Raw genomic sequence first — 23,202 nt, forward strand, 5'->3', positions numbered from 1 at the left:
GTCACTAGGGGGCAGTAATCAACACATCGCCAACTGAAGGGAGCCAGGAAATGACACCAAACAATATGTTCAAACGTAACCTTTTTTTCCTCCTAAGATGCTGCTGGTTGCAGGAGTTCTGTGTTTTTAATGTTTTTTTTTAATTTATTTTGCATTTTGGTTGTTTGGTTCAGGCTGCGAGAGCTCTATGTTCATTGCTCCGTGCGTTATTTTTTCCCACTTCGATAAAATATTTGCGGCCCTTCACATACAGGAAAACTCACCACTTTTTGCATGCGCATCAGGTCCGGCGAAACATGTTTTAAACTTAAATAAAAAATTAGAAATGGACTCTGTAGTGCCCCTCTTGAAAAAAAAAAAAAAAAAAAAGCTCCTGTCCCTAGTTTCATGTAACGTCACAAAAATTGCTGAAGAGGCCCAAAAGCGCTATACAAGTACAACCCATTTACCATTTAACCCATTTACCAATATGACAAGACACATAAAAGTCCCAAGAAACCATATATGAAAACAAACTCCTCCTGGGGACTTAAAAGTAGAGATCTTCGATAAATGCTTTAAAATGTAATATCGGAAATTATGGGTTTCGGTTTCAAAAAATTAAAATGTGTGACTTTTTAGAACGCTGTTGTACGGAGTGCTGCACGGACGTAGAGAGAAGTACATTATTGCACTGTTTTTCAACCACTGTGCCGCGGCACACTAGTGTGCCGTGAGATACAGTCTGGTGTACCGTGGGAGATTGTCTAATTTCAGCTATTTGGGTTAAAATTGTTTTCAAACCAGTAATTATAGTCTGTACATTATGTGTTGTTGTTGTTGAGTGTTGGTGTTGTCAAGAGATCGGCAGAGTAATGGTGCAATACTCTTCCATATCAGTAGGTGGCAGCCGGTGCTAAATGATTTGTAGATGTTGGAAACAGCGGGAGGCGGTGTGCAGGTAAAATTGTGTCTAATGCTTAAACCAAAAATAAACAAAAAGTGAGTACCCCTAAGAAAAGGCATTGAAGCTTAGGGATGGCTATGCAGGACAAAACTAAAACTAAACTGGCTACAAAGTAAACAAAAACAGAATGCTGGACGACAGCAAAGACTTACTGTGGAGCAAAGACGGCGTCCACATCCGAACATGACATGACAATCAACAATGTCCCCACAAAGAAAGATAAAAACAACTGAAATATTGTTAAATTGCTAAAACAAAGTAGATGCGGGAAATAACGTTCAAAGGAAGACATGAAACTGCAACAGGAAAATACCAAAAAAAGACACCACCAAAATAGGAACGCAAGATAAGAAATGAAACACTACACACAGGAAAACAGAAAAAACTCCAAATAAGTCAGGGCGTGATGTGACAGGTGGTGACACTACACCTACTTTGAGACAAGAACTATACTAATGCATGCTTGGTTATGCTTTAAAGTCATATCCAACAATTGCGATGACTTTTTACTGTCAACTGAGTTTCGTTTTTTAATGATTTATGCTGGTGGTGTTCCTCCGCATTTTTTCAACGCAAAAAATGTGCCTTGGCTCACAAAAGGTTGAAAAACACTGCATTATTGGAACAAATAATTTCAGTTCATCCAGGACAGCTCGAAGGGGAAAGTGTATGCTGCCTGCAAATTTTGTAGATCAGACTTCTCCATTGAACACGGTGGAGGAACGGATATACTCATTCCATCCATTTTATATATATATATATATATATATATATATATATACATACATACATATATATACATATATATACATACATATATATATATATACATATATACATATATACATACATATATACATACATATATAGATACATATATATACATATATACATACACATATATATATATATATATATATATACACATATATATATATACATACACATATATATACTTACACATATATATACATCTATACATACATATATATATATATACATACACATATATATACTTACACATATATATACATATATACATACATATACATATATACATATACATACACATATATATACTTACACATATATACATACATATATACATATATATATACTTACACATATATATACATATATACATACATATATATACATACACACATATATATATATATATACATACACATATATATACTTACACATATATATATATATATATATATATACATACACATATATATACTTACACATATATATATATATATATATATACATATATATACACATATATATATACATGCAACGTAAATACATGATATCGGCAGCCCGATATAATCGGACATGTCTACTTTAATAATTTCCTCTTGTTTTCATGTGTTGTTTTTGTGGGCTTTTCACATCCGAACCGCAAAAATGTCCTAATTGTGGGATGAAAAAAACGCCTATTTATCCTATAGAGCAGGCCTGGGCAATTATTTTGACTCGAAGGGCCACATTCAGAGAAAAAAATGTGTCCGGGGGCCGGTATATCTATTTTTAGGACCACTGACACAAAACCTCACAATAATGTCGGATTGAATGCTAAAAACGTCATGACAGACCGCCTTAAAAAACTTAAAGGAATTTTATTTTTCTCTATAAACGATAAAACACTGAATATTGACAAAATGTGAACGTCACAACGCCTTTTGATTGACATATTATACAATCAAGTGAAATGCACAAAAATGCAACAAACAGTTAAATATGAATGTGAGGGGTAGAAAATGAACCCACCTACAATCTGATAAATACTAAGTTTTAGAACTTTGTTGTGAAAATCTCCTTCCGCGTCTGTGGAAACGCTTCCCGCCCACACTGCTTGGTGCCTCGATGTCGAATATTTCCAAAAACAATTTGAAATGTGGACTCGTCAGACCACAGAACACTTTTCCACTTTGCATCAGTCCATCTTAGATGATCTCGGGCCGAGAGAAGCCGGCAGCGTTTCTGGATGTTGTTGATAAATGGCTTTTGCTTTGCATAGTAGAGCTTTAACTTGCACTTAAAGATGTAGCAACAAACTGTATTTAGTGACAGTGGTTTTCTGAAGTGTTCCTGAGCCCATGTGGTTATATCCTGGAGAGATTGATGTCGGTTTTTGATACAGTGCCGTCTGAGGGATCGAAGGTCACGGTCTTTTAGTGGTGGTTTCTGGCCATGCCGCTTACGTTGAGTGAATTCTCCAGAATCTCTGAACCTTTTGATGATATTATAGACCGTAGATGTTGAAATCCTTACATTTCTTGCAATTGCACTTTGAGAAAACATTGTTCTTAAACTGTTTGACTATTTGCTCACGCAGTTGTGGACAAAGGGGTGTACCTCGCCCCATCCTTTCTTGTGAAAGACTGAGCATTTTTTGGGAAGCTGTTTTTATACCCAATCATGGCACCCACCTGTTCCCAATTAGCCTGCACACCTGTGGGATGTTCCCAATAAGCGTTTGATGAGCATTCCACAACTTTATCAGTATTTATTGCCACCTTTCCCAACTTCTTTGTCACGTGTTGCTGGCATCAAATTCTAAAGTTAATGATTATTTGCAAAAAAAAAAAAAATGTTTATCCATTTGAACATCAAATATGTTGTCTATGTAGCATATTCAACTGATTATGGGTTGAAAATTATTTGCAAATCATTGTATTCTGTTTATATTTACATCTAACACAGTTTCCCAACTCATATGGAAACGGGGTTTGTAATCAGATGACCATAGTAACTAATTAAGATTACCATAGTAACTAATTAGATGACCATAGTAACTAATTAGATGACCATAGTAACTAATTAGATTACTATAGTAACTGGTATATCAGCCATAAGCGCAGATTCCAACCACTGAATTACTTTGTATAGTAGAAGACTTACGGTCATTAGAAAAAACATCACTGCACATTAGAGATGCGTGGATAGCCAATAATATCATCCGCAACCGCATCACCAAAGTCGTCATCCACCCGCCGTCCACCCGAACCAACATTTTATCAGAAACGCAACCGCCTGCCACCGGCCCGGTTTGCTGCTAGCGGGGTGTATAAAATAGTCAGGAATTGTAATTGATACAAAGGATTCTGGGTATTTGTTGTGTTGCGTTTATGTTGTGTTCCTGGGAGGATGTCCTCCCGAAATGAGTTTGTCAATCTTGTTTGGTGTGGCTTCACAGCGTGGTGCATATTACTAAGAGTGTTAAAATTGTTTATATCACAACCATTAGTGTACTCTGTGTTACCCAGTATGCTTTGCAGTCGTGTGCGTGTTGCCGTGGAAGCCACTCACAACATGTTGCTGGACTGACAACCAGATCGTAAATGCTGCAGAGGGCGACAAAGTCAATGACTTCATAACACGCCCTAATATTTATTATCTGGGCGACTGCCGGCAGTCATTCTAGAGAATATTAGCGTCTCCTATTGACTTCTTGGCTTTGTGACACGGGTCTTAAATGGCTCTTGGAATGGTAAAAGATACCGATCCCAGAACCATGTATAATAAATATTTCCGGATGGTTCAACCGCCACCCGCCCGAATCTAATTAAAATAAATTTTTTCGTCATGTCACTCGGTTTATCCGCGGACTCCGCGGATGAGACCGCAAACCGCGGTTCTCTACTGCACATCATAATGGCAGCTAAACTTTCCATCTTAAAGATCTAAGAAAAATTATTTGGGAATGTCCGGCGGGCCAGATTGGAAAGCTCAACGGGCTGCATGTGGCCTTAATTTGCCCAGGTCTGCTCTGGATGAGCATGTGAATGACTTTTATGAAAAGAACGTAGAAAAAAAAAAAACCTTTGTTGCGGTGTCAGCTGAGAAAGCCCATTAAAAAAGTTCATCAACAGTCAATTTTTTTGGTGCAAACGTACTCCCTTCAACATCCTCTCATCCGCCGTGTGAGAGTCCAGTCCATAGTGGGTCTAACATAATAGGGAGAGTCCAGTCCATAGCGGATCTAACAAAATAGTGTGAGAGTCCAATCCATAGTGGATCTAGTAAATAGTGTGAGAGTCCAGTCCATAGTGGATTTAACATAATAGTGAGAGTCAAGTCCATAGTGGATCTAACAAAATAGTGTGGGAGTCCAGTCCATAGTGGATCTAGTTAATAGTGGGAGAGTCCAGTCCATAGTTGATCTAATATAATAGTGTGAGAGTCCAGTCCATAGTGGGTCTAACATAATAGTGAGAGTCCAGTCCATAGTGGATCTAACATAATAGTGTGAGAGTCCAGTCCATAGTGGATCTAAAATAATAGTGAGAGTCCAGTCCATAGTGGATCTAGCATAATAGTGTGAGAGTCCAGTCCATAGTGGATCTAACATAATAGTGAAAGTCCAGTCCATAGTGGATCTAACATAATAGTGAGAGAGTCCAGTCCATAGTGGATCTAACATAATAGTGTGAGAGTCCAGTCCATAGTGGATCCAGCATAATAGTGTGAGAGTCCAGTCCATAGTGGATCTAGCATAATAGTGTGAGAGTGCAGTCCATAGTGGTTCTAAAATAATAGTGAGAGTCCAGTCCATAGTGGATCTAACATAATAATGAGAGTCCAGTCCATAGTGGATCTAGCATAGTAGTGTGACAGTCCAGTTCATAGTCGATCTAGTAAATAGTGTGAGAGTACAGTCCATAGTGGATCCAACATAATAGTGTGAGAGTCCAGTCTAATTAGATTACCATAGTAACTAAATAGATTACCATAGTAACTAATTAGATTACAATAGTAACTAATTAGATTACCATAGTAACTAATTAGATTACAATAGTAACTAATTAGATTACCATAGTAACTAATTAGATCACCATAGTAACTAATTAGATCACGATAATAACTAATTAGATCACCATAGTAACTAATTAGATCACCATGGTAACTGGTATATCAGCCATAAGGGCAGATTCCAACCATTGAAATACTTAGTATAGATGAAGACTTTCGGTCGTTAGAAAACATGAGTGCACATCATAATGGCAGCTACACTTTCCATCTTAAACATCTAAAAAAAAAAAGATTTTGGAATGTCCGGCGGAACCTCGGGCCTTAATTTGCCCAGGTCTGCTCTGGACTCAACTTGAAGAGCGTGTGAATGACTTTAATGAAAAGAACGTAAAAAAAACAACCTTTGTTGCGGTGTCAGCTGAGAAAGCCCATTAAAAAAGTTCATCAACAGTCAATTTTTTTGGTGCAAATGTGCTTCCTTCAACATCCTCTCATCCTCCGTGCGTGTCTGATGAGCCATCGCGTGTGCAGCCCCCCCCCCCCCCCTGCCGCCAACGTTATCGAACGCATTAATGACAAAAAGCCGGGCCGTGATCAATGAAGCAGCCGGCGTTGATTTTCCCCTCGCTGAACGACGCCACGGCAGCCGGCGGGCTGGACGATGACGTAACTTTAATGCCAGGAGATTATGCAAGGCGTGCCTGAAAGGCCACGGGCGGGCTGATCCTATAACGCCACATCAGGACCGCCGGGAGCTCACATTAACGTCCCGTGATGCTCTTTGTCCGCTGGCGGCCGGCATTGATTGGCTCTGATTGTTGGACGGAACAATAAGATCAGCATGTTTGTTCCTGGCATTTAAAGCACAAATCAAAGTCTCGACTGACTTCTCCACCAGCGCTAAGACCTTGGAAACACTTGCAAACGTCAGATTTGAAGATTCCGACCACACACTGTGAACTCACTTTTACTTTCAATCAATCGATCAAAGTTGACTTATATAGCCCTAAATCATGAGTGTCTCAAAGGGCTGCACAAGCCACAACGACATCCTCGGTTGGGATCCCCCATCAGGGCAAGGAAAAACTCAACCCAATGGGACAATGAAAAACCTTGGAGAGGACCACAGATGTGACCGGATGCGATGGACGTCGAGTGGATCTAACAAAATATTGTGAGAGTCCAGTCCATAGTGGACCAACATAATAGTGTGAGAGTCCAGTCCATAGTGGATATAGTTAATAGTGGTGAGTCCAGTCCATAGTGGATCTAACAAAATATTGTGAGAGTCCAGTAAAAAAGTGGATCTAGCATATTAGTGTGACAGTCCAGTCCATAGTGGATCCAACAAAATAGTGAGAGAGTTCAGTCCATAGTGGATTTAGTTAATGGTGTGAGAGTCCAGTCCATAGTGGATCTACCAGAATAGTGTGAGAGTCCAGTCCATAGTGGATTTAACATAATAGTGCGAGAGTCCAGTCCATAGTGGATCTACCATAATAGTGTGAGAGTCCAGTCCATAGTGGATTTAACATAATAGTGCGAGAGTCCAGTCCTTAGTGGATCTAACATAATAGTGTGAGAGTCCAGTAAAAAAGTGGATCCAGCATAATAGGGTGGGAATCCAGACCATAGTGGATCTAACATAATAGTGTGAGAGTCCAGTTCATAGTGGATCTAGTAAATAGTGTGAGAGTCCAGTCTATAGTGGATCTAGTTAATAGTGTGAGAGTCCAGTCCATAGTGGATCTAACATAATAGTGAGAGTCCAGTCCATAGTGGATCCAACATAATAGTGAGAGTCCACTCCATAGTGGATCTAACATAATAGTGTGAGAGTCCAGTCCATAGTGGATCTAACATAATAGTGAGAGCCCAATCCATAGTGGATCTAACATAATAGTGAGAGTCCACTCCATAGTGGATCTAGTTAATAGTGTGAGTCCAGTCCATAGTGGATCTGACATAATAGTGAGAGTCCAGTCCATAGTGGATCTAACATAATAGTGAGAGTCCACTCCATAGTGGATCTAGTTAATAGTGTGAGTCCAGTCCATAGTGGATCTGACATAATAGTGAGAGTCCAGACCATAGTGGATCTAACATAATAGTGTGAGAGTCCAGTTCATAGTGGATCTAGTAAATAGTGTGAGAGTCCAGTCTATAGTGGATCTAGTTAATAGTGTGAGAGTCCAGTCCATAGTGGATCTAACATAATAGTGAGAGTCCAGTCCATAGTGGATCCAACATAATAGTGAGAGTCCACTCCATAGTGGATCTAACATAATAGTGTGAGGGTCCAGTCCATAGTGGATCTAACATAATAGTGAGAGCCCAATCCATAGTGGATCTAACATAATAGTGAGAGTCCACTCCATAGTGGATCTAGTTAATAGTGTGAGTCCAGTCCATAGTGGATCTGACATAATAGTGTGAGAGTCCAGTCCACAGTGGATCTAACATGATAGTGAGATTCCAGTCCATAGTGGATCCAACATAATAGTGTGAGAGTCCAGTCCATAGCGGATCTAACAAAATAGTGTGAGAGTCCAGTCCATAGTGGATCTGGCATAATAGTGTGAGAGTCCAGTCCATAGTGGATCTAACATAATAGTGTGAGAGTCCAGTCCATAAAGGATCTAACATAAAAGTGAGAGTCCAGTCCATAGTGGATCTAACATAATAGTGAGAGTCCAGTCCATAGTGGATCTAGTTAATAGTGTGAGAGTCCAGTCCATAGTGGATCTAACATAATAGTGAGAGAGTCCAGTCCATAGTGGATCTAGTTAATAGTGTGAGTCCAGTCCATAGTGGATCTAACATAATAGTGAGAGCCCAGTCCATAGTGGATCTAACAAAATAGTGAGAGTCCACTCCATAGTGGATCTAACATAATTGTGTGAGAGTCCAGTCCATAGTGGATCTAGTTAATAGTGTGAGTCCAGTCCATAGTGGATCTAACATAATAGTGAGAGCCCAATCCATAGTGGATCTAACATAATAGTGAGAGTCCACTCCATAGTGGATCCAACATAATAGTGTGAGAGTCCACTCCATAGTGGATCTAGTTAATAGTGTGAGTCCAGTCCATAGTGGATCTAACATAATAGTGAGAGCCCAGTCCATAGTGGATCTAACATAATAGTGTGAGAGTCCAGTCCATAGTGGATCTAGTTAATAGTGTGAGTCCAGTCCATAGTGGATCTAGTTAATAGTGGGAGAGTCCAGTCCATAGTGGATCTAACATAATAGTGAGAGTCCAGTCCATAGTGGATCTAACATAATAGTGAGAGTCTAGTCCATGGTGGATCTAACATAATAGTGTGAGAGTCCAGTCCATAGTGGATATAGTTAATAGTGGGAGAGTCCAGTCCTTAGTGGATCTGGTTAATAGTGTGAGAGTCCAGCCCATAGTGGATCTAGTTAATAGTGGGAGAGTCCAGTCCTTAGTGGATCTAGTTAATAGTGTGAGAATCCAGTCCATAGTGGATCTAGCATAATAGTGTGAGAGTCCAGTCCATAGTGGATCTAGTTAATAGTGTGAGAGTCCAGTCCATTGTGGATCTAACATAATAGTGTGAGAGTCTAGTCCATGGTGGATCTAACATAATAGTGTGAGAGTCCAGTCCATAGTGGATATAGTTAATAGTGGGAGAGTCCAGTCCTTAGTGGATCTGGTTAATAGTGTGAGAGTCCAGCCCATAGTGGATCTAGTTAATAGTGGGAGAGTCCAGTCCTTAGTGGATCTAGTTAATAGTGTGAGAATCCAGTCCATAGTGGATCTAGCATAATAGTGTGAGAGTCCAGTCCATAGCGGATCTAGTTAATAGTGTGAGAGTCCAGTCCATTGTGGATCTAACATAATAGTGTGAGAGTCTAGTCCATAGTGGATCTAGTTAATAGTGGGAGAGTCCAGTCCTTAGTGGATCTAGTTAATAGTGTGAGAATCCAGTCCATAGTGGATCTAGCATATTAGTGTGAGAGTCCAATCCATAGTGGATCTAACATAATAGTGAGAGTCCAGTCCATAGTGGATCTAGTTAATAGTGTGAGAGTCCAGTCCCTAGTGGATCTAACATAATAGTGAGAGTCCAGTCCGTAGTGGATCTAACATAATAGTGTGAGAGTCCAGTCCATTGTGGATCTAGTTAATAGTGTGAGTCCAGTCCATAGTGGATCTAACATCATTGTGAGAGTCCAGTCCATAGTGGGGCCAGCAGGAGACCATCCTGCTGGCCCCACTCTGGACTGGACTTTAAAACTTTTAAAACAAGTAAAACACTAACATAAAATCTCCTTAGTGAGAAGAATTATTCTATCAGACAGAAAATAAGCAAATATCACCCTTATTTGAGATATTTAATTTGACAGAGAGTTCAGTTTTTGCAGAGCAAGGCCTCTGTGTTTGGGAATGCCTGAAACACGGAGTGTCAAAGAAAGAGGAAGTGTTGTGTTTCTGGACTCACCGATGGAAAGGAAGTCGTCGGGCTCGCCGGGCTGAGCGCTGCCGAGTGGCCCGTCGTAAAGAAGCAGCCCGTCGGGCGACTCGGTGAGGAACTCCAGAGAGATGTGGTTCTGGAAGCACGGCCTGAGGGGAGGGAACCACGCATAGCCCCGCCCACCAAAGCTGTGCTTGGTCTGCTGGCACTCGGGCCCGTTGAACATGGGCGGACACTTGCAGCTGACGGACAGAAACGCGTTCAAGCACCGGACCGCTATTCAAAATGGGCATTCCCACCGACCTGTATCCTAGTGCTCCATCCTGGCACGTGCCGCCGTTGAGGCAGGGGTTGGTGGAGTAGGCGGAGCAAGGCAGGTGGGTCGCCTCTCGACCCCGACAGCCACAACGCACCGACGTTCTGGCCGGCAGGGAAACCAGGGAGACGTTACCCGAGCTGAGAGGCGTTGGGGTCTGACCAAACGACACTTCGGTGGTGCAGCCGCCGGCGTGGCTGCAGTCCGTGTGGGGACAGTCGTCAACGCCCACCTGGGAGATGGCCACGCCCAATACGGCTTCCAGCTGGAGTGGGGGGAAAGAGACAGAAAGCAAGGACAAGATTAGAGACGGGTACAGAACCCAGTACTTTTTTTTTGCTGTCCAAAAAATCCTGCAGGGCGGCGTGGCCTGCGGACCTGCAGCGAAGCAAGTTGTGCCAGGAACAGCTTCGAGATAAGCGACAGGTGCGTAGATGGCTCGCCTGGGCGCGTTTATCTAATCACCTGTCGCTCTGTTAAAGGCAGCAGCCGGGAAGGAGTCGGGAGAGAGTTGGTTGGATTGATGGTAGAGAGCGAGAGCGAGACACGACACTGGAGAGAAACCGTTCGTGTGCTCACTTGGTAGACAGACAACTGCTGAAAAGAACCCAAAAGACTTTGCACGTTTTTATAGTAAAATAAAACATTTTTGTAAACCTGGAAGGATCTTACATGAATTGATTAACGTGGACCCCGACTCAAACAAGTTGAAAAACGTATTGGGGTGTTCCCATTTAGTGGTCAATTGTACGGAATATGTACTGAACTCTGCAATCTACTAATAAAAGTATCAATCAATCAATCAATCAATCAATCAATCAATCAATCAATCAATCAATCAATCAATCAGCCGGCATGTCGATGATTGGTGGTCCGAAGAACCCGGAGGAGCAAGACCTCCACACTACCTCTCGGTAATGTTGCAATTTTCAACCTCAACAAAGAAATTCATCTGTGAAGGCACCATTAATGCTGAATGGTACATACAGGTTTTGGAACAACATATGCTGCCATCATGGACGCCCCTGCTTATTCCAGCAAAACAATACCAAGCCACATTCAGCATGTGTTACAACAGCGTGGCTTCGTAAAAAATGAGTGCGCGTACTTTCCTGGCCCGCCTGCAGTCCAGACCTGTTTCCCATTGAAAATGTGTGGTGCATTATTAAGCTTAAAATACGACAGCGGAGACCCCGGACTTTTGAACGACTGAAGCTCGACATCAGGGGTAGGGAACCTATGGCTCTAGAGCCAGATGTGTCTCTTTTGATGACTTTATCTGGCTCTCAGATAGATCTGAGCTGACGTTGCTTAACACGATAAGTAATGAATAATTCCACTTGTAATCACAGTGTTAAAAATAATGTTCAAAATATAAATTAAATATAAATTAAATATAAAATTATCATGCATTTTTAATCCATCCATCCGTTTTTCCACCACACCTGTTCAAGAAGTTGCGTCAATGGTAAGAAGTTATTCATTTATTATTGGTTAGTGTGGGGCTTGCCCTCCTGGGGGTTCTTCAGACCCCCAAGCACCGACATTAGAGCCTGTTTCAGGGTTACAATATTGTTTTATTTTAGTATTTCCAGCCCCAACTCAGTCTCTCCTCCTGGCTGCTGCTTATAACAGAGCGACAGGTGATTAGATAACAAGGCCCAGGTGGGCCGTCTACGCACCTGTCGCTGCAGGCCCGCAGGCCACGCCCCCTCCACAGTTAGCTTCACAATAACAATGTTATTACAAAGACTAAGAGACCTATTATACTCTAGAAATGTTGGTCTTGCTTAAAAATGCACATGTTTAGTTGTTTTCAGTGTTAAAAAAAAAAATTATATGGCTCTTACGGAAATATATCTTTAAAATAGTTTCTTCAGTTCCCAAACGTTTATTGAGTGTTGTTAAAAGAAAATGAGATGTAACACAGTGGTGAACATGCCCTTTGCCACGTGTTGCAGCCATTAAATTCTAAGTCAATTATTATTTGCAAAAAAAAAAAAGGTTATGAGTTTTAATATCAAATATGTTGTCTTTGTAGTGCATTCAACTGAATATGGGTTGAAAAGGATTCGCAAATCATTGTATTCCATTTATATTTACATCTAACACAATTACCCAACTCATATGGAAACGGGGTTTGTACATGTATGTTTATTTATGTACAGTATAAGAATGCATGTCATTATGAGTCAGGTTCAAGGAAAAAGCTGCTTTCAGGCTTTGAAAGGATGTCAAGTATTCATGTACATGGAGTGTGTGAGTGTGTGTGGGCGTGTGTGTGTGTGCGTGTATGTGTGTGTGTGTGACAAGAACATGCACTTACTGTCATCACTTAAAAGTCCAACTGATGTGTGTGTGTGTGTGTGTGTGTGTGTGTCTGTGTGAGAGGGTTAATTGCTTGACATTATGTTAAGTGTTTCTAAAGTGCATGGTCGTGTGTTGACATCCTCGCGTTACGTCTCCGGACGTGTCAAAGTACAGGTGTCAACGTGCGCCTCGGTCCTCACCTGGGCTTTGTTGGCCGCCACGTAGCCGTGCAGCTTCTCGGCCTTGTAGTATGGCGAGCCGCGGGCGGCGAACCACACGCTCAGCTCCCGTCCCCGCTCTCGGCCGGAGAAGACGTGCACGTTCTCCGCCGCCGTTCCCAGGAGGCGCGCCAGCGTCCGACCCAGAAGCGAAGAGCGGCTCTCCTCCCCTTCTGGAGTGGCGAAGAAGTCCTCCAGCGTCACGTCTGTCGGACGAGAGCGGTAAGAACGCGGACCTCCTAATAGTAAAGTTAAGCCCGGGAAAATACGTTGATTTGACCAATTGTGCATATGTTAAGGGCTCATCCGGGATTTGAACCCGGGACCTCTCGCACCCTAAACGAGAATAACACCCCCTAGACCCGGGGTCGGCAACCCGTGGCTCTAGAGCCCTATTTGGCCCTTTAACGCCGCCCTAGTGGTTCCCTGGACCTCCTTCAAAGATGTGTGAAAAAGTAAAAAGATAGTGTGAGAGTCCAGTCCATAGTGGATCTAACATAATAGTGAGAGTCCAGTCCATAGTGGATCTAACATAATAGTGTGAGAGTCCAGTCCTTAGTGGATCTAACATAATAGTGAGAGTCCAGTCCGTAGTGGATCTAACATAATAGTGAGAGTCCAGTCCATAGTGGATCTAACATAATAGTGAGAGTCCAGTCCATAGTGGATCTAACATAATAGTGAAAGTCCAGTCCATAGTGGATCTAACATAATAGTGAGAGTCCAGTCCATAGTGGATCTAACATAATAGAGAGAGTCCATTCCATAGTGGATCTAACATAATAGTGAGAGTCCAGTCCATAGTGGATCTAACATAAGAGTGAGAGTCCAGTCCATAGTGGATCTAACATAATAGTGTGAGAGTCAAGTCCATAGTGGATCCAACACAATTGTGAAAGTCTAGAACATAGTGGATCCAACATAATAGTGTGAGAGTCCAGGCCCTAGTGGCTCCCTGGACCTCCTTCAAAGATGTGTGAAAAGGTAAAAAGATGAAGACATTATTTTTTTGGTTTATTTTAATATTTTTTCTAAACATGACACAAACCTTCCTAACTGTTAGGAATCCCACCGTTTCACTGATGAAAGTATTTGGTAAGCACTGTTTTGTCCTACCAATTTCAGCGGTCCTTGAACTCATCATAGTTTGTTTTACACGCACAAATTTTTCCGACGCTGCCACAGAAAGACGCATTTTATGCCACTCCTCCTTCGTCTCATTTTGACCACCAAACGTTTTATTCTGTGCGTTCTGGTTGTACGGTATACCGGTATTAGTATAGTACTGATTTCAGGGGTCATTAAACTCATTTTAGTTTGTTTTACATGCACAACTATTTCCGACGCTGCCAAAGAAAGACGTGTTTTATGCCACTCCTCCTTCGTCTCATTTTGACCACCAAACGTTTTATTCTGTGCGTTATGGTTGTACGGTATACCGGTATAAGTATAGTACTGATTTCAGCAGTCCTTAAACTCAGCAGAGTTTGTTTTACATGCACAACTTTTTCTGACGCTGCCACAGAAAGACGCGTTTTATGCCACTCCTCTTTTGTCTTATTCTGACCACCACATGTTTTATTTTGTGCGTTATGGTTGTACGGTATATCGGTATTAGTATAGTAACGATTTTAGGGGTCCTTGTACTCATCGTAGTTTGTTATATATGCACAAATTTTTCCGACGCTGCCACAGAAAGATGTGTTTTATGCCAATTGTCCTTTGTGTCATTTTGACAAAAAAGGTTTTATTCTGTGCGCTATGGTTGTACGGTACACCAGTATTAGTATAATACCGATTTCAGCGGTCCTTGAACTCATCGTAGTTTGTTTTACACGCACAACTTTTTCCGATGCTGCCACAGAAAGACGTGTTTTATGCCACTCCTTCATCTCATTTTGACCACCAAACGTTTTATTCTATGCTTTATAGTTGTACGGTATACCGGTATTAGTATAGTACTGATTTCAGCAGTCCTTGAACTCATCGGAGTTTGTTTTACATGCACAAAATTTTCCGATGCTGCCACAGAAAGACGTGTTTTATGCCAATCCTTGTTTGTCTCATTTTGACAACCAAACGTTTTATTCTGTGCGCTATGGTTGTACGGTATACCGGTATTAGTATAGTACCGATTTCAGCGGTCCTTGAACTCATCGTAGTTTGTTTTACACGCACAACTTTTTCTGACGCTGCCACAGAAAGACGCATTTTATGCCACTCCTCCTTCGTCTCATTTTGACCACCAAACGTTTTATTCTGTGCGTTATGGTTGTACGGTACACCGGTATTAGTATAGTACCAATTTCAGCGGTCCTTGAACTCATTGTAGTTTGTTTTACATGCACAAATTTTTCTGACGCTGCCACAGAAAGACGTGTTTTATGCCAATCCTTGTTTGTCTCATTTTGACAACCAAACGTTTTATTATGTGCGCTATGGTCGTAGGGTATACCGGTATTAGTATAGTACCGATTTCAGCGGTCCTTGAACTCATCGTAGTTTGTTTTACACACACGACATTTTCCGACGCTGCCACAGAAAGACGTGTTTTATGCCACTCCTTCGTCTCATTTTGACCACCAAACGTTTTATTCTCTGCTTTATAGTTGTATGGTATACCGGTATTAGTATAGTACAGATTTCAGCAGTCCTTGAACTCATCGTAGTTTGTTTTACACGCACAACTTTTTCCGACGCTGCCACAGAAAGACGCGTATACCAATCCTCCTTAGTCTCATTTTGACCACCACACGTTTTATTCTGTGCGTTATGGTTGAACGGTATACCGGTATTAGTATAGTACCGATTTCAGCGGTCCTTGAACTCATTGTAGTTTTTTTTTTACATGCACAAATTTTTCCGACGCTGCCACAGAAAGACGTGTTTTATGCCACTCCTGCTTCGTCTCATTTTGACCACCAAACGTTTTATTCTGTACGTTATGGTTGTACGGTATACCTGTATTAGTATGGTACCAATTTCAGCGGTCCTTCAACTTATCGTAGTTTGTTTTACATGCACAACTTATTCCGACGCTGCCACAGAAATACGCGTTTTATTCGACTCCTCCTTCGTCTCATTTTGACCACCAAACGTTTTCTTCAGTGCGTTATGGTTGTACGGTATACCGGTATTAGTATAGTACTGATTTCAGCGATCCTTGAACTCATCGTAGTTTGTTTTACATGCACACATTTTTCAGACGCTGCCACAGAAAGACGTGTTTTATGCCAATCCCCGTTTGTCTCATTTTGACCACCAAACGTTTTATTCTGTGCGCTATGGTTGTACGGTATTAGTATAGTACCGATTTCAGCGGTCCTTGAACTCATCGTAGTTTTTTTTACACGCACAACTTTTTCTGACGCTGCCACAGAAAGACGTGTTTTATACCACTCCTTCGTCTCATTTCAACCACCAAACGTTTTATTCTATGCTTTATAGTTGTATGGTATACCGGTATTAGTATAGTACCGATTTCAGCGGTCCTTGAACTCATCGTAGTTCGTTTTACATGCACAACTGTTTCCGACGCTGCCACAGAAAGACGTGTTTTATGCCACTCCTCCTTCGTTTCATTTTGACCACCAAACATTTTACCCTGTGCGTTATGGTTGTATGGTATACCGGTATTAGTATAGTCCTGATTTTAGCGGTCCTTGAACTCATTGTAGTTTGTTTTACATGCACAACTTTTCCCCACGCTGCCAAAGAAAGACGCGTTTTATGCCAATCCTCTTTCGTCTCATTTTGACCACCAAACGTTTTATTCTGTGCGCTATGGTTGTACGGTACACCGGTATTAGTATAGTACTGTGACACTAATGAATCATATTCAGTACTACACTGCGTCTGAAAACTACCGGTCCGCCAACCGGTCTAGAAGTTATCTCATCCTGTCAACGAAGATTTGTGTCAGCCTTTGATAGTAATAGCTATTATAGACACTAACAGTATGTGTTGCCTTCATTATATAAGGCTTTTAATTTTTTGCGGCTCCAAACAGATTTTTTTTTTGTAATTTTGGTCCAATATGGCTCTTTCAACATTTAGGGTTGTCGACCCCTGCCCTAGACCAACGAGACACTTATTTCCCGTCATACCTTGCTGTCAGCCGCTGAAGCTGACAGACATCTGGTCGAGACCCCTTGGGGCACTGAAGGATGTGACAGTGTTACCACGGCAACAGCGGTGCAAGTTTGCAACTTGGTCGACTTACTGCGGAGGCGGACGGAGGCAGCGTTGTCCAAAGCGTCCTGTGGCAGCTCCACCACGTCCACCTGCGCCGTGGATGTGACGTCCGGCCAGGTGGGGTCGGACACGCGCACCTGGAGGCGGTACGAGCCCGGCGGCGCCCCCTCCCTGATGCTAAGCTGACCGGAGCTCTGGTTGAGACCGAACAACCTGCAAGTACATGAGCGTTTGATGAGCTGGCGTGCTGCAAGAGCATCAGAACAAAGCTGTGACAGTTCTCGTTGTAAAAAGTACAAAAAAAACTATCGAATAATCAATCAATCAATGAATGTTTATTTATATAGACCTGAATCACAAGTGTCTCAAAGGGCTGCACAAGCCACAACGACATCCTTGGTTCAGAGGCCACATAAGGGCAAGGAAAAACTCACAACCCAGTGGGATGTCAATGTGAATGACTATGAGAAACCTTGGAGAGGAACCCTCCCAGGGGAGACCAAATGCAATGGACGTCGAGTGGGTCACTGCTCACCCACCAAATCCTCGACACGACACCTCCGCTCCGGACACGCTAACCTACCTCCAACCTCCGAGGACAAAACTAAAAACAATGGGAGACCGAGCTTTTTGCTCCGCCGATCTCAGTCTAAGGCAGGGGTCACCAAGGCGGTGCCCGCGGGCACCAGGTAGTCCGTAAGGACCAGATGAGTCGCCCGCTGGCCTGTTGGAAAAATAGCTCAAATAGCAGCACTTACCAGTGAGCTGCCTCTATTTTTTACATTTTATTTATTTACTAGCAAGCTGGTCTCGCTTTGCTCGAAATTTTTTAATTCTAAGAGACAAAACTGAAATAGAATTTGAAAAACCAAGAAAATATTTTAAAGACTTGGTCTTCACTTGTTTAAATAAATAAAAATTTTTTTTTACTTTTACTTATTAAGTCAATGGCGTTATAACTTTCAGAAAGACAACTTTAGAGAAAAAAAAACAACCTTAAAAATTATTTTAGGATTTTTAAACACATATACCTTTTTACCTTTTAAATTCCTTCCTCTTCTTGCCTGACAATTTAAATCAATGTTCAAGTAAATTTTTTTTTTTTTATTGTAAAGAATAATACATACATTTTAATTTAATTCTTCATTTTAGCTTCTGCTTTTTCGACGAAGAAAATTTGTGAAATATTTCTTCAAATTTATCAAAATTCAAAAACATTATTCTGGCAAATCTAGAAAATCTGCAAAATCAAATTTAAATCTTATTTCAAAGTCTTTTGAATTTCTTTTAACATTTTTGTTCTGGAAAATCCAGAAGAAATAATGATTTGTCTTTGTTGGAAATATAGCTTGGTCCAATTTGTTATATATTCTAACAAAGTGCAGATTGGATTTTAACCTATTTAAAACATGTCATCAAAAATATATTTATATTGTGAGAAATCATTAAGATGATCAGTGTTTCCACAAAGATAAATATCATTAATTAATAATAATAACATAGAGTTAAAGGTCCATCCATCCATTTTCTACCGCTTACAAGGTAAATTGAGCAAATTGGCTATTCATCATTAAGATGATCAGTGTTTCCACAAAGATAAATATCCATCAATCCATTTTCTACCGCTTGTTCCCTTTTGGGGTCGCGGGGGGCGCTGGCGCCTATCTCAGCTACAATCGGGCGGAAGGCGGGGTACACCCTGGACAAGTCGCCACCTCATCGCAGGGCCAACACAGATAGACAGACAACATTCACACTCACATTCACACACTAGGGCCAATTTAGTGTTGCCAATCAACCTATCCCCAGGTGCATGTCTTTGGTGGTGGGAGGAAGCCGGAGTACCCGGAGGGAACCCACGCATTCACGGGGAGAACATGCAAACTCCACACAGAAAGATCCCGAGCCTGGATTTGAACCCAGGACTGCAGGACCTTCGTATTGTGAGGCAGACGCACTAACCCCTCTGCCACCGTGAAGCCTAGAAGATAAATATCATGAATTATTAATAATAACATAGAGTTAAAGATCCATCCATCCATTTTACTACCGCTTATTCCGTAAATTGAGCAAATTGGCTATTTCTGGCAATTTATTTAAGTGTGTATCAAACTGGTAGCCCTTCGTATTACTCAGTACCCAAGAAGTAGCTCTTGGTTTCAAAAAGGTTGGTGAACTCCGGTCTAAGGAATGCTCTCCCTGACCACCCGAGGGCACCACAGACTGTGAATGCTTTTAAAAAAGGCTTGGAAACCCTTCTTTTTAAAAAAGCCTTTTTTTTTCTTCTTTTTTTTTTTAGATATATGCATACTAGTTCTAGCTATTAGGCTGTTCTTTTTTTTTTTAATACACTTTGAGGATTTTACTCAATGTAGAGTGCTTTTTACAAATAAAATCTATTACTTTTATCCATCCAACCATCCATTTTTTACTGCTTGTCCTTTTTGGAGTCGTGGGGGGTGCTGGAGCCTATCTCAGCTGCATTCAGGCGGAAGGCGGGATACACCCTGGACAAGTCGCCACCTCATCGCAGGGCCAACACAGATAGACAGACAACATTTACACTCACATTCACACACTAGGGCCAATTTAGTGTTGCCAATCAACCTATCCCCAGGTGCATGTCTTCGGAGGTGGGAGGAAGCCGGAGTACCCGGAGGGAACCCACGCAGTCACGGGGAGAACATGCAAACTCCACACAGAAAGATCCCGAGCCCGGGATTGAACCCAGGACTCGTATTGTGAGGCACATGTTCCACCGTGCTGCCCTATTACTATTATTATATTAATAATAGTAACAAATATTACTATTTTTATTGATATTATTATTAAGTCGATGGCGTTTTAAAATCGTGTTTTTATCATCTTCGTCTTTTAGCAATGGTAAAACCGTTTTTTTTAAATCTTTTAACCTTTTTGAACAAGTCCTGCATGCTTTAATTTCAAGTGGCCTGGACTATTGCAACGCACTTTACGCTGGCATTAGCGAAAAATCTCTCTCCCGGTTGAAAGTTAGTCCAGAACGTGGCAGCACGTCTTTTAACAGGGGCCAGGAAACGCCAGCATGTAACTTGACACCCTGTTCATTTTAGAACTGATTTTAAAATCTTGCTGTTTGCTTTTAAAAGCTTTGCATGGACTGGCACCTCATTATATCTCGGACCTCGTCCAACTTTACACTCCTGCGCGATGGCTCCAGCTCGTGGTGCCCAAGACCAAATTTAAAACCAGGGGAGACCGGGCTTTCTCCGTAGTCGGAACACTCTGCCCCTCCAAGTTCCAACTGGAGAGTTTTAAGTCTCGTCTTAAGAGACACTTTTATTCTCTGGCTTTTAACACGACGTGAGTTGTGTGGTCCTCTGTGTTTTTATATTTGGATTTTTTTATCTATTGTTTTGATTGGTTTTACCCTTTAAAATCGTTTTTAATCATTTTTATCTTTATGTTGGTTTTATATTTATCTATTTTTTGTTTTTATTCAGTCATTGTTGGAGCTAAGGATAATATTTGAATATTGTTTTTACAAACCCCGTTTCCATATGAGTTGGGAAATTGTGTTAGATGTAAATATAAACGAATACAATGATTCTTTTCAACCCATATTCAATTGAATGCACCACAAAGACAAGATATTTGATGTTCAAACTCATAAACTTTATTTTTTTTGCAAATAATAATTAACTTAGAATTTCATGGCTGCAACACGTGCCAAAGTAGTTGGGAAAGGGCATGTTCACCACTGTGTTACATCACCTTTTCTTTTAAAAACACTCAATAAACGTTTGGGAACTGAGGAAACTAATTGTTGAAGCTTTGAAAGTGGAATTCTTTCCCATTCTTGTTTTATGTAGAGCTTCAGTCGTTAAAACAGGGCTGTCGTATTTTACACTTCATAATGTGCCACACATTTTCAATGGGAGACAGGTCTGGACTGCAGACGGGCCAGGAAAGTACCCGCACTCTTTTTTTTTTTTTACTTAGCCACGCTGTTGTAACACGTGCTGAATGTGGCTTGGCATAGTCTTGCTGAAATAAGCAGGGGCGTCCATGAAAAAGACGGCGCTTAGCTGGCAGCATATGTTGTTCCAAAACCTGTATGTACCTTTCAGCATTAATGTTGCCTTCACAGATGTGTAAGTGACCCATGCCTTGGGAACCAATGCACCCCCATACCATCACAGATCACGGCTTTTGAATTTTGCGTCGATAACAGTCTGGATGGTTCGCTTCCCCTTTGGTCCTGATGACACAATGCCGAATATTTCCAAAAACAATTTGAAATGCGGACTTGTCATCAGTCAATCTTAGATGATCTCGGGCCTAGAGAAGCCACCGGGGTTTCTGGATGTTGTTGATAAATGGCTTTCGCTTTTGCATTGTAGAGCTTTAACTTGCACTTACAGATATAGCGACCAACTGTATTTAGTGACAGTGGTTTTCTGAAGGGTTCCTGAGCCCATGTGGTGATATCCTTGAGAGATTGATGTCGGTTTTTGATACAGTGCTGTCTGAGGGATCGAAGGTCCCGGGGAATTCCATGTTGGTTTCCGGCCATGCCGCTTACGTGGAGTGATTTCTCCAGATTCCCTGAACTGATATTATGGACCGTAGATGTTGAAATCCCTAAATTTCTTGCAAATGCACTTTGAGAAACGTTGTTCTTAAACTGTTTGACTATTTGCTCACACAGTTGTGGACAAAGGGGTGTACCTCGCCCCATCCTTTCTTGTGAAAGACTGAGCATTTTTTGGGGAAGCTGTTTTTATACCCAATCATGCCACCCACCTGTTCCCAATTAGCCTGCACACCTGTGGGATGTTCCAAATAAGTGTTTGATGAGCATTCCTCAACTTTATTTGTATTTTTTTGCCACCTTTTCAAACTTCTTTGTCACGTGTTGCTGGCATTAAATTCTAAAATTAATGATTATTTGCCACAAAAAAAAAGGTTTATTCGTTTGAACATCAAATATGTTGTTTTTGTAGAATATTCAACTGAATACGGGTTGAAAATGATTTGCAAATCATTGTATTCTGTTTATATTTACTTTTAACACAATTTCCCAACTCATATGGAAACGGGGTTTGTATTTAATATTGAAACATTTTTGTTGTTTAAAATGTGCTATATAATCAAAGTGGATTGGATTGGATTGAAGGACTTGGGCAAGCTGTGGCTCTTTGCCCAGAAGTACTGTAGCTTTATAAAATATTCAAGTCCCTCAGATTTTTTCCATTTATTTATTTTTTTTAAAAAAGTGGGACTTTTGTGCGGGTTGTATAGTGAGGCGAGTCTGCAGTGATGCTGACACACGTACTTCTTATTAAAGGCCTTTTCAGCGCCGAAGATCAGAGCAGATGTGGTCTGTGGTCCAACACGGTGGGTATGGGACGGGGGTATGAGATCTTGATCTGGAGAGCTTGGCAAGGCGGCCCGGAATCAAACTTGGACGCGCGCCATCAGGCTCATGTAGTGTTAAACATCCGCACGCCGCCGCGCCCTTCACGGCGCTCACCAGATGGACTCATTAGCTGCGACTGAAACGCGGCCAAAACGTGTCCGCCGCGGTCCGAGCGCCGTCTCCGCATTTACACCTAAAAGACGTCACATGCGGGAAAGCGTGTCCACCCGCGGCGTTTCCATGGAGACCGACATGGTCATACGTGCAGCAAACACAGTGGAACTTCGATTTAAGACCCCGTCTTTTTGCAAACTTTCCCCCTCACTCTGTGTTCCAACACCTGGTTGGTTTTTACACCAAAATGCATCTATCGTATTTCCTTCAATAGCCGCCGTGGCGCTAATTATTTTAAAAGCTCTTCTAACTCCTGCGCTTATTCTAGGCATGCGGTAAAAGTAAGCATGCGCTAATTATTTTAAAACCTCTTCTCACTCCTGCGCTTATTCAAGGCATGCGGTAAAAGTAAGCATGCGCTAATTAATTTAAAACCTCTTCTCACTCCTGCGCTTATTCAAGGCATGCGGTAAAAGTAAGCATGCGCTAATTATTTTAAA

At 41.5% G+C, this 23,202-nt stretch overlaps 1 protein-coding gene across 1 annotated transcript in view; it reads right to left on the minus strand.

The window, feature by feature from the left end:
• Positions 1 to 23,202, minus strand: part of si:dkey-22o22.2 (neural-cadherin) — a 294,515-nt gene that overhangs the window by 18,718 nt on the left and 252,595 nt on the right. Inside the window, exons 21-24 of the mRNA XM_061915447.1 lie at positions 17,216 to 17,400; positions 12,976 to 13,199; positions 10,453 to 10,730; positions 10,177 to 10,391 (exon numbers count right to left, since the gene is read on the minus strand). Of these exons, the coding sequence (XP_061771431.1) occupies positions 10,177 to 10,391; positions 10,453 to 10,730; positions 12,976 to 13,199; positions 17,216 to 17,400 (902 nt within the window). The remainder of the gene's footprint in view (positions 1 to 10,176; positions 10,392 to 10,452; positions 10,731 to 12,975; positions 13,200 to 17,215; positions 17,401 to 23,202) is intronic.

This window comes from Nerophis ophidion, linkage group LG11 (assembly GCF_033978795.1).
Source record: "Nerophis ophidion isolate RoL-2023_Sa linkage group LG11, RoL_Noph_v1.0, whole genome shotgun sequence".
Taxonomy (NCBI): domain Eukaryota; kingdom Metazoa; phylum Chordata; class Actinopteri; order Syngnathiformes; family Syngnathidae; genus Nerophis; species Nerophis ophidion.